The following is a 17,072-nucleotide window of genomic DNA, read 5'->3' as shown; positions in this document are numbered from 1 at the left end:
TGAAATACCTAGAAGTAGTGTCTTGTTCGGCTGAAGTACACGTAAGTACAGACTAAAATGGCTGGGAACCAATACGATTGGATGAAGGTGGTCTGGAGATTTCTGTATTTCAGAGGTTGAGAAAGAAAAGGCAACTAACTAGAGCTTCACGGCAGCTATTACATTATTAGCTGGGCCTCCTCCTCGAGGGGAGGTTGAGTCTTTGTCTGGCTACATGCGTACTTGAATAAAGGGTGGGGTTAGATTTAGTCGGGCTTTTTCCTAAGCCCACTTGCAAAAAAGAAAGAAGTATATCACTGTAGTTGATAACTCATGAATTGAGGTAACCATAGTGGTGGCATTTGCCTGTGTACATGATTAAACGGAGGACAGAGCTTTATTGTTCCCACTGTTAACATTTGGGAATGTCTTTAGAGAACAGAATAGAAAGAGAATATTGAGAGAGAAAAGTGCCATGTCGAGACTCAGGAGACTTGAGTTCTACTGCTAAGTCTTTTAGGAACTTCTGTCTCATGGTGGCCAGGTCACTGGTCGGAAGCTTTCTCAGACTAGACCAATTAGTTATTTCCCAGGAGCTCCCAGGAGGTGCTGAAGAGCACCCTGCTTACGTGACCATACCAGAATCACTTGGGGCTTAGAGACTTGGGGATGGGACTGCATATTCTGTGTGTTTGCCCAAGTGAGAATCGCCGTGGTAGTGAACTTGGTTACTCGTGGGATGTTATCATATCATCTGGTTGATGGGGACCAGGTTATGGTGGGGGGAGGTTGAAAACAGCAGACCATATCATTGCTAAGGGCTCTTCCAACCAGAACATTTTAGGTTGTCAGGAAGTAGAATTTGGGCTTGGGTGCCTCTGATACAGGCATTGTATGTACCCAGCTGCTATAGGGCTTGTGTATTTTGACAAGGAAGTAAACAAAGATAGTAAAAACAGGGATTGGAGACCTGGAAATTGCTGGAAATATTCAGGAAGCCATGGTTAAACAGTGGGCAAATGTCTATCTCGGGAGTAAATCACACATCTTACGTATTAAAACATATTTTGGCAAAGCCCCGCTGGGAAGACTGACATTAACGAGACATGAGATACTACAACACTTTTTGTATTAACCTATCCGTTTTTTAACTAGATGTTTAATTTCTGTGCTGAGTTATTCATTCTTGCTAACCATGGACCTTACTCCCTTCCCTCCCTCCCTCCTTCCTTTCTTCCTTCCCACTCTCCCTCCTGCCTTCCCATTTTAGCAAATTCAGTCTTGGGAAAATGCTTTTGGCTCGCTTTATATAGTTATTGTTAAAAATGTTGATCCTTGGATTGTTAAATATACCGCCCACTAAAGAAATCCATTCAGAGGCACCATTTGACCTCAAAATTCCTGAGCACAAGTTTGGTATACTTCTTACTAGTCCAGAAGGAAGCAATGCCGTACACCCGTCCTTTGCATGTGATGGTAGAGTTTAACTGTTTTCCTTTCACTAAACTGTCACCACCCGCAACACAGGTGATGGAGTTTTAATGCCACCGATGACCTGTGGGGCTTCTATTTTCTCTCTCTTCTGCACGCTAAGGGGCATTGACGTGAAGACGGTCACCACTTAACAATGTTATTGATAGGATTTCTTCCTGACCCGATACTTTCATGACATTGGAACTTTTTATCTCTTTGTGCTTGGGAGAGGTAAGAAGATAGCAATTTCTTAAGTAGCAGGTGGCACATCCTGGAGAGGTCTGGAGAACAAGAAGAGAGATCCTCCTTTGGTTGATGAAAGACCAGGCCAGGCGTCCCTAAAATCCTTGTAAAAATCATTAATAGTTTTACCGTTTCCTTAGTTTCTGACCTCTCACACCACCCATTTTCTCCTGTCCACCTGAACACTCTTTAGGCCCAGAAGGTCAAGCATTCTTCCTTCGCAGGCTGCATTTCCTCCTGTTTGGTCACATCATGTCTTTCTGTTGGGCAGATACGGTCCACAGGTCCATGTGTACGACAGGCTCACTGCAGTAATCCTTATCTGTTTGGGTGGGGACCTGGGGCCATGGGGAACTGGGGGGGTGATGTGTAGTTTAAAAAAACTCCCCCCCCCGCCACTGCACACAAGAGAACCACGTCTCTATGGTTCAGTTTCATCTTTGATTCCATATCTACCCCCCCTGCTGTTACATGGGCCACCAGGGGGCACCACCGCTGGCAATGTAGTGATGAAGTATTCTGGAAGCTTGGATAAGTTGAAATAGTAGTTGTACACATCTAAACTTGAAATCTGTTTTGTGTGAAGCAAAAACTGTGTTTGCATGCACCAAGGGAAAAAGCTGGTGGTAGAAACCGTTGTATAATTTGCCTCTGGACTGTAGTGGGAAATCTTTTTTTTAGGTAAATAGGATGGATCAATGTAATTTTTTTCTCTCCAATGTAAAGTTTTTATTGAAATAACAACTCATGTTATTTTGCAGTCCTAAAGTAATAAATAAAACATTATGGCTTAGAAGAAATGGAGAGCATCCCATTTCCTGCAGTTAGCGGGCTTGTTCATGTTCTTCTAAAGCCTCAGGCTGAGTGACATCAGCAGATTTTTTTCATTTTCTAATCCAGAAGCTTCTAATTTGTTTCTGTCAAAGAAACCGCATTTTAGTACTGAGCAGGTCTTCAGGGACCATTTTTGATATGACTACATGTTGTAGCACCTCTTTTAAATTGTACTTAACTTCAGTTCTCTCAGGAGACAGCATGATGTAGTGGGAAGGACATGGGCTTGGAATTTATATACAGGCCTTTTTTGTTGTTCACGGGGTCCTCAGTTCACATCCAGATTCTTGACCTAGTAGCATCTGGACTTTCTCTGATGACCAGACTCAGCCCGTGGAACCGCGTTAGTGGTGCTTTCTGGCGGGGGTGCTTTCTTTAGTTAGCCTTTTTAGAGGGTTCTAACTCCATTCCCCTCTCCCTAAACACATGCACCACGCACGCAAACACTCACATTTCCTGGGATCTTGTTGATCTAGTAAAGCTCCCCTGACTGCTGTAAGTTTTGTATCCTCTCCCAGATTCACACAGTGTCTCTTCCGCTTGCCTTTGGTGGTTATCACACTGAAGAACCGTCCCAGCTGATGCCGTGGTTCAGGAATGCCAAACGGGTGTAGTACCCATCTGACAGCATACAGAGTTATTACACTATTTCTGGCTATATTCCCTGTGCTGTACTTTCCATCCCTGTGGCTGTTCTTATAGCTGGTAATTTGTGCTGCTTCATTCCCTCTCCCTTTTCACCCCCTCACCGCAACACTTCCCAGCTGGCAACCATCAAAACGTTCTGTGTGTCTATGAGTTTGTTACTATTTTGTTTGTTCATTTTGTTGTTGTTGTTTTTAGATTCTACACTCAGAATGAAACCATATTATATTTGTCTTTCTTTGTCTGACTTATTTCACTTTGAATGATACCCTCTTGGTCCATCCGTGTTGTTACAGATGGCAAGATTTCTTTCTTTTTTATGGCTGAGTAATATTCCATTGTATATATGTTCCACCTCTTCTTTATTTTTTTTTTTAATTTAAATATATTTGGTATACAATCTTATATTGGTTATATTAATTTCAGGTGTACAATACAGTCATTCAACATTTTTATACCTTGCGATGTGATCACCCCACTACTTCTGTCACCGTGCAAACTTATCACTGTATTATTAACTGTATTTCCCTTCCCCTTCTCCCCCATCTCCCCCATCATAATATTCTAATAACTATGTACGGTGTCAGATGGGTACTAGACTTATGGGGGTGATCACTTAGTAAATTGTATACATGTCTAATCACTATATTGTACACCTGAAACTAACATAATATTGTGTGTCAAATGTAATTGAAAAATAAAAAAAAGTTATTTAAAAAAAATGCCCAATACTCATACGAAGAATAACCTTCAGTTTTTCCTGTAGGACAAAGTCTGCCTGTGAGCACAATGAATCAGTCTCTCCTGTTCAAACATTTGCTCCTTATTTATTAAACAGTGTTTATTGAGTACCTTCTGTCTACCAGAGTGTGCTGTGTGCTGTGGAAGAGAAAATGGTGAATTATCCATAACTTCAAGACAGTTGCAATCAAGGAAGAAAGCTAAGACCATCGATTTTGTTGTGTGGGGCAGGCTAAGGCCACGGGTGCTGCTGTGTTTGGCCTCCTATTTCTTAAAGGCGGAGGCGATGAAATGATCAAATCCTTGGAGGGGTAAATCACTGTGTCTTTTAGGAGCAGCAGAACATGGAGTTTGCCACGAATAGAGGCAGTATCAAAGGGATGAAGGGAGATAAGGAAAGTGGTGCTTCACCTTTTCCTCCGTTGTCCATCACCGTTTTCCTTTGGCTTTCCAATGAGGTGTAGTCTCAATTTACTTGAGATTCATTTGGTGTTTTCCGTCAGTTGTCCCAGTACCATCTTTACTTGCTGCTTCTACTTCTCACCCTGCTCATGTAATCTTATCCACTCTTGCCCTTCCTCTTACCGTAGATATCTTTTTTTTTTTTTTAAAGATTTTTATTAGGGAAGGGGAACAGGATTTTATTGGGGAACAGTGTGGACTTCCAGGACGTTTTTCCAAATCAAGTCATTGTCCTTTCAATCTTAGTTGTGGAGGGTGCCCCGTTCAGCTTCAAGTTGTTGTCCTTTCAGTCTTAGTTGTGGAGGGCACAGCTCAGCTCCAGGTCCAGTTGCCGTTGCTACTTGCAGGGGGCGCAGCCCACCATCCCTTGCGGGAGTTGAACTGGCAACCTTGTGGTTGAGAGAACGCACTCCAACCAACTTAGCTGTCCGGGACGCAGCTCAGCTCAGGGTGCCGTGTTCAATTTTAGTTAGATGGGACGCTGCCCACCATCCCTTGCGGGACTCGAGGAATTGAACTGGCAACCTTGTTACCATAGATATCTTGAGTCAAGATGGCGGAGTGGAATTCCAGGCGTTATTCCCATTTGTCCCCTGGACACCTCCACCTGGATGCTCGCCACTACCTCCCCAGATCAGCAGGTCCCAAACTAAATCACCTCCCTTCATCCTAAACTTGTGTCCTACTGCATTCCATCTCTGTGAACTGCCACCTTCCATCCGATGGGTTGCACACAAATGTGGGCACCATCTTTGAATGCCCACAAGCCAGACATTAAGTTTACCTCCTAAATACCTGCCGAATCTGTACTCTTCTTTGTCCCCACTGCCGGGGTCCTGGTTCCAGCTGTCCTCATGGCTCTCACTGACCTGCAGTTCCTAAAGAACTCCCCTGGTCTCTAGAGTCAGTCTCCTGTGACCGATGTCTTGTTCACACTGCAACCAGAACGTTCCTTCTAAAATGTGAAGCTGGTTACATCAGTTCTCTTCTTAAAACCCTTTAATGGCTTCTCATGACCCTTAGGATAGAATCCAAATTACTTAAATAGCTTAAAAGGCCTTTGGTGATCCTGCCGGGACACGACTCTACAGACCTGCTCTTTCGCAGCGCCTCCCATGGCGTGCCGCCCCCAGCTGTCCAAAACTGCCTTCCGTTTCCTACAGGGTCACGTTCCAGCAATTGCAGGCTTTTACCCTGCTGTGGCCTTTGTGAGATTCTCCTTCCTGTTTTTGCCTGACCGCTTTTTATTTCTCCCCTACATCTCAACCTGAGTGCCACTTCCTGTAAAAAGCCTTTTCTAATTCCCTCAAAACGAGGTTAGGTACTCCTATTACGTGCCTCTTTTATGGAGCAGATAAAAGTCAAATCACATTGGGATTCCCTGTTGAATCATTTTTCTTCCCTTTTTCCCTGTAACCTGAATGAAGATGGGGGATGCTGGACTTATTTGCCAGTATGTCCCACTCACCTAGCACCGTGCCTGGCATATGATCTTCAAGAACACGTCTTTTACTGGACCACTGATAGCTACCAAAGCTGTTCTTTGCCACTTAATCCTAAGCTGCTCCAGGGCATGTCCAAATCCTGTTTATTGTACTGTACCTGGCACTTTGTATTAAATGAGTTTGTTTCACCAACTACTTTGGGCAGTTTTATTGCACCTGAGCTTGTAAAAGTATCATATGAATGTAAATCTAAAACATTATATTAGATGAGACTAGGAAGTAATGTGATTGATTTAATAAATGTGCTATAAAGTATACATCCAAATGATTATTGCTCATGCAGTTATCTGACGTTAAGAGGAAAACGCACGAAAGCTTGCATTAGAATCAGGTTGGCAGGGGTTTGGATCTCAGCTGTACCACTTAGTGACGTGATCTTGGGCAAATCACTTCCCTTCTCTGAGCCTCAACTTCCTCATCTGTACAGTGAGAACGTAACGCCTGCCTTGCCAGGTTGGTACAAAGATTCAAGGTTTATGAAACCAGCTGCCACAGTACCTGGGACATGGTAGTTGCTCTCTGAATTTTAAGTTATTTTTTATTCCAGCAGTGCTGCCATTACTGAGACACTTTTGGAATTTCTCTTTGGAAATAGTTCGCAGAGCTTGCTGCAGACCATCAGAATATCTCAGTGGTGGGAGGAATCTGAATAGGTTTGATTTTTAGAAACAGCATGGTCCAGAGAGCAAGACCAAAATGATTAACACCATTTTTGGTATTAAGGAAAATAAGTGTGATTATAATGAGATTTTCTTTTGTAGTAGCTACTTTGATATATATTCTGCTTTTCTCACAGGTGGCACTGACAGTGAATTCCGTTTGGCACATTAAAATTCAGGAAATTAACTATCAAAACATCTTTTGATTTTGAATAGCACTCTGATAAAAGCAAGCGGTGTTAGTAAGTCAAGAGAGCTGTCTTCAGTAATATTCTTAATCACAAGTTAACCACCAAAATTTTACTTCTAGCAAAAAAGGAATTTAGGAAAAACTGATCCAAGGCGCCACCCCATAGTCTTGTCTATATGGGGGCTATTGTCTTTTCAGCCAGGTCTACAGGAATAACGCGGCTGAAATGCAATAAGGAGGATGGTCTCTTCGGTCACCTTCAGAGGCCTGACCCTCGTAGCAGGGGAGGAGCTGGCTAGGAGAACAGACAGGGATGTAGGGGCAGGTTCCCAGCTTGCACCGCAGCACAGAGAGCTGTACAGAATAACCCTCAGGATGTGTCTGTAGGATAGGGATTGGAGGCACGGCCTCATCCCTCCATTAGAAAAAAACAGTAAAGCACGTGCTTGGAGGAGCACAGCTGTGCAAGGCTGGAAGTGGTACCCCCAGGGTAGTGTGGAAGCTGGGCTTGGGGACTTGAGTCCATGGGGATCTGGTGACAGTGCTCAGGTTACTCCAAGGAGCCTAGTTTTCTTCCGGGATCCAGCAGTTCCTGAGCATTCAGTATTTTGCCTCATGGTTGTACAGAAGGTCATGAACGGGAGGTATCAAGTCAACTATAAAGGGTTGTTGACATGTTAATTATTTTAAACTATTTTACTAGTTTGTACATAGGTGTCTACGTGTGTGTATGTGTGTGTGTGTGTGTGTGTATGTGTATAGTTAGAGTGATTCACTGAGAGCAGTCAATGGTGGAGAGGGATGAGGAGAGAAGAGCAAGATATGAGGGTTTATGAATCTTGGGTGGGGGAGGGGAGAGAAGCTCGTACAAGGAACTCCCTCTTGCTGCAGGGTGGTAGTGAAGCAGTGGCACTCAAGCAGGTGGGGACTGAGCATGGCAGCTAGACTTGACAAGGGACTGGTGCCCCAGAAATCTTGGTTACAGAGCAGGTACTGGTGCCATTGTGATTTTAATGGGCCATAGTTCTTGGGTTGAGATGGGCAGCGCTGATACTTCCGCTTGGGTAGCGTTTTCTTACTGAAGCTGACTGACTGCTCTGTGACATCTCGGGGTGCTTCTCTAGCCTGGCTATGGCAGAAAAGTCATTGAGCAGCCTTTGACTGCAACTACCTATGGCAAAAAGCAAATGATGGCTCATTTTAATTTTTTTCAGTTCAGCCATAAATATCAAAATTAGGTTTGAATTACTGTAAAAATGCAAAATTCAAAGGCTTTGATATTATGAAAAAGGCCTAGAAAGAGAATTTAAATGACATAACCCTTTTCTCCTTTAAATTCTTTTCTGTAAATTGTTTATTGGTCATCCTTTCTGGGTACTAGTTTTCTTAACTTCGACCTGATTTACAACAGTTATCTTAGCAACAGGCATTAGAATTGTCTCTTACAAGGAGAAGATTCTGGAGCCCTGTGGGCAGTCAGCCATTTAGAGTGCTCCTAGGGTATAAATGACAAACGCATTTAGAGACCTTTATGTTAAATAGATGAACATATTTCATGAATTTTCATTTTTGCAAGCCAAAATTTTGCCTCATGCCAAGGTTTTCCGTATGATTTAATTGTCTGACAGTGATGTAAAGAAAGATCCAGATAAAACAGAAGTAACTAAACATCAAATTTATTTCTGGCAAATTACCTGAGTAATTTCCACTGGATAAGAAAAATTCAGGATAGGTGCATTCATTTTTTATTGCGGCCCTAACAAATTATCCCAAACTTAGTGATTTAACACAACACACATTCATTATCTTAACAGTTCTGTGGGTTTGAAGTCCAATGCAGGTCTCACTGGGATACAATCGAGGTGTCATCAAGGATTGCATTCCTTCTGGAGGCTCGAGGGGAGAACTCATTTCCTTGCCTTTCCAGCTCCTGGAGGGTACCCACAATCCTGACTTACGTCTTCTAAGCCAGCAAGGTTGTAGCTCTCGAGGACCATTCTTCCATAATCACACGTGCTGCTGATCACAGCCAGGATGTTTCTCTGCTTTCAAGGACCCTTGTGATTAGATTAGGCACATTGGCATATTCCAGAAGAATCTTCCCATCTGCTGATCCTAAACTTTCACATCTGTAAAATCCCTTTGCCATGTAAAGTAACATACTCTCAGGTTCTGGGAAATACCGGTAGGATGGGGACATTTTTTTTTTTTTGGTGGGGAGACATCATTCTGCCTGCCATAACATGGAAATACTTAACACGGGATTTCATGTAGAGAAAGTATTGTTCAAATGTGCCCCTGCTTTGTTACAGGTCTTGAAGAAAGTTTCACTTGGGTATTTTATAGGGAAGAGTTGTACATATTTAAAAAACAAACAAACAAAAACAACGACAAATTTTGTTTTTATTTGTTTGTATTATATATGTTGGGATTTGAACCTGCTTATCCAAGCTAACGTTCATTCTCTTTTGTTTACTTTGGTAGTGATGACCTGCTAAGGAGAGCAGCCTGTCAAGAAGCTCAGGTAATGCCATTTAATGCGAAACAATGAAAACGTGCCTTATCTCCATCGTGCAGAGACGCAGACTGTTCCAGGGCCCTGCACAGGCCCTGCCTCAGTGCAGTTGGGCTATTTTTTCCCACCATCAGGGGATGAATGAGGCTGAGAGCCAACTCGGAATAGAACGGGAGGAAGTTAACCATCTGGCGAGGAGCAGTTATAAACGCCCACCTCTTTAGTTGTTGACTTCTGCATTAGTCCTAAGAACACACCAGTGGGAGCTCTGGGAATTTGTTTGCTTCTGCACTTGTCCTTAGGGAGAGGGGTAAACCCTAAGTTGTCCCTGACCCAAATAACCCCCAAGGATATCAGTGCAGAACAGATGATACGGCTCAAAGTCAAATCGCCTTAAAACTGTTGATTCGTATTTTTAAAGCCTGTCTCTTCAGTACAATTGCTTCATCCCATGTGCATTGTTACCCGGTCCCATGATATCGCACTTAAATATTCAGGTGTCTGGCTGTGTTAGTTTCCATTGAATTGTGAATCCTTTCAAGTGGAAGATGACATTTTTGTTCTTCCCTCCCCTCCAGATTTGTACATTATGCCTTGCAGGTGAACTTCCACGACTGAGTTGTCTTTTTTGTTCAATGTCATTTAAGTTGTTGACGTCAGGAATACCAAAATGAAAAAGGAAGTCAAAAATGACAAAGGTGTAATGCATTTCGTAAGAGATGTGGGTGGCAAACCTCCTGTTTGTTCCTGAAATGTTTTCATGGGTCACAAGGACAATAGATACTATGAATACATTCCTCTCTTTCGTGGTTATCTAACTGGTCTAAATCTGTGTTTTCAGAGTTTGATTACTTTTTTTGTTCACCTCATATGGTTCTAAGTTGTTCTGGAAATCAGTTCACATAAACTTTATATTAAATTCAAAGCGATTCCCACCCCAAGCTAATTTTCTATTAGCAACTGGGAAATCTTCTTGTGAGGGGAACCCTTTTCTTTCTCTCTTTGAGGAAGAGTGGTCTTTGGGTCCTCCCGTTCTTCAGGTAGGTGACTCTACCTCTCTTCTGAATTCCATCTCCTTACCTTTTCAGACCGTGTTCCTCTAGTTATTACCCCCTCATACATTTACCTCTTCCCACTCTTCGGATTCTCCACTTCCCAACACATATTTAGCTCGTTCTATCTGATGAAAAAAAAATGAATTCATCCTTATAGTCTCCTGTAATTACTTTTCTTGTTTATGTACTTCTCTTTGCAGTCTAAATTCTGGAAAGAATGTGATTTTTTAATCTCCTGTGAACTCAACTCCCTGTAGTCTTACATAAATTCCTTAACCCACTATAAACCTGAGACTTGAGGTGAAGCTCTAGAATTCTAGAGACTAGGAAGCAGGACCAGGAAGAATAATCTACAACAGTAGATGTAGAATCTGGTAAGCATGAGAACCTGGTTAATTATATAATTTCTGGCCACATTTCAGAAATAATATGGATAGAACAGGAATAAATTGCAGTATTTGGAGATTTGGCAGCAAAATGTTAAGGTCTAATTCAGTAAGAATAAAAACAATAGAAATTACACCAGAATTTTTCTTTTCTTTTTTTTTTTTTTTTTAACAAAAAGGCAGTTTGTCTTTCTGAACTATTCAGAAAAGGTTTCCTTTTTTAAGCAAGAACTAGACAGTGGTGAGAAAGGATCTCCGATGGACTATCAGGGAGCCAGTGGATTTAGTCAGCTATTGAATAAAAATCTTGTTAAAACTTTCATTTTTCCCCCCCGTCTTTATGTTGTATTGAATTCTGTCTTCTTGGCACAGACCTGCTCCCCACCATGTAAGACTCGAAATTCTGCTCTTCTTGGTGTTTCCTCCTCTCATTCTTTTTACTCTTCTCCATCCAGATGTAATAGCAGTAGCTCCCATGAGATCCCATTTTGACTCCTCACACCTCGTCCTCTGTACTTCTTAATTCTGCTTCATCTTTTGTCTGATAATCTTCAGAACTGATAGAGGAAAGTTTGGGTTTTGGAGTTAGATGTAAATTATAAGCTTGTAATTTGTGACAGTGTGACTTTGATTGACTTAATCTTTCTGAAGCTTGGTTTTCTAATCTAGTAAAATGAGAATATTTACTACTTCCTAGGGTTCTGAGAACTAAGAATAATGTGTGTGAAAATGGAAAATACTAGGTGCTTAGCAAATATTACAGTTCTTTCCCTGTGTCAGTAGGTGCTTTTTAATTATATCAGTAGCAGAGAAGAGGCAAACAGTATTAGACTTATTTTATACACGAGTATATATACAAAGAGCGGAAGATTAATTGCTAACAGAGATTCTTCATGAATAAGCTTTAGTAATAAGTTGAAGTAGAGAAAGATTACACTCTGAAAATTGAAGACAAATGGATTCAACTTCCCTTCTGACAGACTACACGTTATGTGTTTATAATAAACATATCTTATGGAGAAAAGTGATTTACCTCTGGTAGGTGATGCAGGGTTTTTTATTACAATACGAAATTCAGCTTATTAAATACATGGTACACTTTTGTATTGTTTATGGTGTTTTTGTTACTATGAAATCATAAAAGAACATTTTTTTCCCCTCTCAGAGTAGATATTCTATCTACTGGAAGTAAATTCTTTTGGAATGAAAGAATACATGTGATCACTAACCGAATAAAAGGACATTGGGTTAAAACTTTTCTTCTCTCCTTTTTAGGTGTTTGGCAACCAGCTCATTCTCCCCAATGCACAAGTGAAGAAGGCCACCGTCTTTCTCAACCCCGCAGCTTGCAAAGGGTAGGTGATTCGTTATGTATTCCGTTGGTGATTTGCTACATACTCAGTTTTTCTATAGAGAAAAAGGTCACAGGCGATCAGGCAGCTAGTTGGATTGTAGGGAATTGAAGAGCTAGATTCAATACTCTTCTAGCACTAAGATTCATTTGTAATGTAGAAATAACGGTTTCTAAGACACAACTGTAAAGCTAACTGATGCTTAGCACACTTGTCTAATTGAAGTCTAATAATCATTCCAAAATTAACCAAGTAGTAAGAATCACCAAGTACTAAGTGTCCTCTGCTTGGCGGTAGCCCCCCTTGGGAACATCTCCTGTTGCTGTGAGGTAAATTATTAGGCCTTCTCTGTTACAGGCTGTTTAGAGATGGCCGGAAGCCCTGAGGGTTTGTGAGATCAGAAACATCCTTTCCAAAGGATTAACCTTGAACCAGGTCTTGGAGGTCATCAGAGGGAGAACACTCAATCTTCCTGACTAAGGAAATGTCAATGGGACGGGACCTTCCCACAAGTGGAACTAGTTATGTCCCTTATTATGTCACAGGACAGTCAGTAAACTGGTTGGGCTCTCCTGGAAGGGTCATGTGAGGGAATTGGGGGGATTAAAGTATGAAGGATAGTTGGGACCTTGGTTGATTGATAATCATGTGTCCATGTTCATTTATTGTAACAAATGCCCCTCACTGGTGAGGGGTATTGAAAGTCGGTGTGTAGTGGGGCAAAGGCTATGTGGGAACTCTCTGTACTTTTTAAAAGTTAAATTTATTGGGATAACCTTGGTTGATAACATTACATAAGTTTTAGGTATATAATTCTCTAACATATAATACATCATCTGTATATTGCATCATGGGTCAAAGTCTAGCCTCCTTCTGTCACCATATGTTTGCCCCCTTTACCCTCTTCATCCTCCCTCACCCTTCCCTTCTGGTCACCATCATACTGTTGTCTGAGTCTGTGGATTGGTTTGTTTGTTGCTTTCTGTGTTATATCCCACCTATGCGTGTTCTTGTCCTTTTCCATCTGTCTTATTTCACTTAGCATGATACTCTCAGGATCCATCCATGTTGTTGCAAATGGCACTATTTCACCAATTTTTTTTATGGCTGAGTAATATTCCGTCGTGTCTATGTACCACATCCTCTTTATTCAGTCATCTACCGAAGGACACTTCTGTGGTTTCCATGTCTTGGCCACTATAAATAATGCTGCACTGAACATAGGGGTGGGTACATACATCTTTATGAATAAATGTTTTCACATGTTTCAGCTAGATACCCAGAAGAGGGATTGCTGGGTCATATGGTAGCTCTGTTCTTAATTTTCTGAGGAATCTACATAGTGTTTTTCATAGTGGCTGCACCAGGTTACACTCCCACTGGCAATGTAGGACGTTCGTTTTGTCCACATCCTCTCCAATACGTGTTATTTCTCATCTTGTTGATGGTAACCATTCTAACAGCTGTGAGGTGGTATCTTACTGTGGTTTTGATTTGCATTTCCCTAATAGCTAGTGACGTGGAGCATGTTTTCATATATGTGAAGTCGAGCATCTTTTTATGTATCTGTTGACCATCTGTGTGTCTTCTTGGGAAAAGTGTTCAGGTCCTCTGCCCTTTTTTAAAATTGGATTGTTGTTTTGTTTTGTTTTTTTGAGTTATATGAGTTCATTATGTAATTTGAATATTAGCCCCTTATTGGAGTTACCATTTGCAAATATCCTCTCCCATTCGGTTGGTTGCCTTTTTATTTTGTTGGTGGTTTATTTTGTGTACAGAATCTTTTTATTTTGATATAGTCCCATTCATTTATTTTTGCTTTTACTTCCCTTGCCTTTGGAATCAAGTTTGCAAAAACTCCTGTGAGATAAGGTGCATCAGCTTAATAACTTTGTTTTCTTCTATGCATTTTATGGTTTCAGGTCTTCAAGTCTTTAATCCATTTTGAGTAAATTTTTGTGTACGGTGTCAGATATCCTCTAGTTTCATTGTTTTGCACGTGGCTTTCCAATTTTCCCAACACCATTTGTTGAAGAGGCTTTTCCTTCTCCATTGTATGTTTTGGCTCCTTTGTCAAAAATTAGTTGCCCATATCCATGTGGGTTTATTTCTGGGCTCAATTCTGTTCCATTGGTCTGTATCTGTATTTTTCTGCCAATACCATACTGTTTTGATTATTTTAGCTTTGTAGTATAAGTTGAAGTAAAGGAGTGTGATGCCTCCGTCTTTGTTTTTTGTTTTCCTCAGGATAACTTTAGCTATACGGGGTTTTTTGTGGTTCCATACAAATTTAATGATTTTTTTGTTCTATTTATTTGAAAAATGCCATTGGGATTTTGATGGGGATTGCATTAAATCTATATATTGCTTTAGGTAATATGGCCATTTTAATTTTGTTGATTCTTTCAATCCATGAAAACAGAATATTTTTTTATTTCTTTGTCTCTTCTTTAATTTCTTTCAACAATGTCTTGTAGTTTTCAGTGTATAGGTCCTTCACTTCCTCTGTTAAGTTTATTTCTAGATATTTTATATTTTTGTTGCAATTGCAAATGGGATTGCTTTCTTCATTTCTTTTCCTGACATTTCAGTTAGTATATAAGAAAACAATGGATTTTTGTACATTTATTTTTGAATCTGGCAACGTTAGTGTATTTTTTTACTGTTTCTAATAGTGTTGGTGGAGTCTTTAGGATTTTCTATGTATGTAATCATGTCATCTGCAAATAGTGCTAGTTTTCCTTCTTCATTCCCAATTTGTATGTCTTTTCTTTCTTTTGCCTGATTGCTCTGGCGAGGACTTCCAGTATTATGCTGAATAACAGTGGCAAAAGGAGCCATCCTTGTCTTGTTCCTGATCTTAGAGGACAAGCTTTTCGTTATTCAGTGTGCTATTAGCTGAGGGTTTGTCATACGTCGTATTTATTATGTTAAGGTACTTTCTTTTTATGTGAATTTTATTAAGTAGTTTAATCATAAATAGATGTTGTATCGTCAGTTTTACTCATCATTTATTAATTTTTGATGTAGTCTTTAGGGTTTTCTATAGATAGTATCATGTTATCATGATGAGAGTTTTACTTCTTTCTTTCCAGTATGGACACCTTGTATTTCTTTCTCTTGCCTGATTGCGTGGCTAGGACTTCCAATACTATATTGAATAACAGTGGTGACAGGGGGCATCCCTGTCTTGTCCATGATCATAGAGGAAAGGCTTGCAGCTTCTCAAGCAAGTTTCTCTAGTACTTTCTTGGGACTGAGTGTGGCTTCACAGATAGGAGGACGAGTTAGTTACACCTTATTTCTTTTTAATTCAGCAGTTTAAGATACTTGCCTACAGATTGTTTAAATTCACTCCATTACTCTGCCTAGTTGAATCCTACTTGCCTGGCTTTGTTAAAGCCACTTCCCTCTCTCATAAACATACCCATGATAGTGCATGATGATCATTCTTATTTAATATCAGTACTAAACAACATCAACAAATGAACAGACCTTAACACAGCACAATCAAAATACTCAATATAACTAAATAAAGTCAGTGGTGGCCTGTGGCAGAAGCTAGCACAGAACTCTGGGCTCAGAAGGTGAAGGACCACGTCTGTATGTGCTTTTCTGCTCTGACACTGTAGGAGCTACTTTACTTAAATCCTCAGTTCACTCAGGATTTAAGTAAAACCAGAGATGTAATGGCACATACCTTATGAAATTACCATATAGAATAGGTGTCTTCAGGATTAAATGCGATAATGCCTCTGAAGCGTTTGGCATTATTTCCGTTTCATAGTAAGCATGGGATATAAGAAACATAAGCTGCTTTTATTGTTATTTTTGACCTGTCAGCGAGGTTCAAAACATTCTCTCCTTTGTTCCCCCACTCTTCCCAAGAATGTTTGTACCTCTCCTTCTGCCTACTTGAACTGTTCTCTGTCCTATTCCTTTACAAACCTGATGAGTTAGCATGTTGCTAATTCTGACGAAGAAAAATATGTGGCAATTTCTTTAAGCTATGATCAGTCATTTTGAGTTTCTACTTCTAAGAGACATTTGCATTTAAAAAGTTAAACATTTTTTAGAGCAGTTTTAGGTTCTGTTTACATGTTTACATATAAATGTGTTTGCATTTTTAAAGATGGATTCTTGTTGGAAAGTATAATGTCATTATCTAAAGGTGAGGCTAAGGAAAGGCTTTCTTTCCTAAGCTCCTTGTCCCCTTGAGCAAGGTGAATGCCTGCGTGGTTCTAAGAAGCAGCCAGAAGCAGCCACTTTGAAACTCTCCAGCATCTCTTTTTAAAGCTCTCACTATTTAATTGCACTATTTTTGTCATCTTGACCTTGCCCTGACATGTAATTTAGTATGTAGCTATTTCATTATGTGGTACTGGTTTAAAACTACATAAGAGCTTTAAGAAATAAGATAACTGTGTGTTTAGCATTAATAATACATTAAGGAGTGTGTGTGTGTGTGAGAGAGAGAGAGAGAGAGAGAAAGAGAGAGAGAACCTGGAAATTGTTACATGTATATAAAGTTTTTATTTATCTCTGATGCTATCTCACCCTTAATTATATAACAAATAATGCATTTCTTACTGGTAACACTTGTTCTTCACTCTTTTGTGTGGAACACTTGAAGGGAAAAAAATGTCTCCACTTTTATTTTAGAGATTTTCGGTACCCATGGCATCACCGACAGGCATACATAAAGGCCCACGTGTTCAAATCTTATTTCTTTAACTTAGAGGAGCTTACAGATTTGTTGTGACTAATGTAATAGATTGAGACTTCTCCTAAGTTTTGCTTCTCTGAGATACATCTGATCCACTTCCAACAGATCCTTTCTTATCAATCTAGTAATGAAAGTCACCCAGGAAGGAGAAATGTTTTCAGTAGCAGTAGTTCAACCCATTATTGTTTGGGTTAAGCCCCAGAAATGGTGAGCTGGCAAGGGGAGATTTCCCTTTAACCTTTCCTGTTCATCTTAATAGGCATGCAGAGTGGTAGAAAAGGTTGGCATATTTGTTTAATATGTCTGT

The 17,072-nt window shown here is 40.4% G+C and overlaps 1 protein-coding gene across 2 annotated transcripts in view; it reads left to right on the top strand.

Annotated features, from left to right (window-relative positions):
* AGK (acylglycerol kinase) overlaps window positions 1-17,072 on the top strand; it is a 71,937-nt gene that overhangs the window by 18,214 nt on the left and 36,651 nt on the right. For both annotated transcript variants that reach the window (XM_033098976.1, XM_033098977.1), the window contains 2 exons: window positions 9,216-9,255; window positions 11,963-12,042. In XM_033098976.1, the coding sequence (XP_032954867.1) occupies window positions 9,216-9,255; window positions 11,963-12,042 (120 nt within the window). The remainder of the gene's footprint in view (window positions 1-9,215; window positions 9,256-11,962; window positions 12,043-17,072) is intronic.

This window comes from Rhinolophus ferrumequinum, chromosome 26, assembly GCF_004115265.2.
Source record: "Rhinolophus ferrumequinum isolate MPI-CBG mRhiFer1 chromosome 26, mRhiFer1_v1.p, whole genome shotgun sequence".
Lineage (NCBI taxonomy): Eukaryota > Metazoa > Chordata > Mammalia > Chiroptera > Rhinolophidae > Rhinolophus > Rhinolophus ferrumequinum.
Note: the sequence above shows the minus strand (reverse complement) of the source record. Positions and strands in the feature narration are given on the sequence as shown.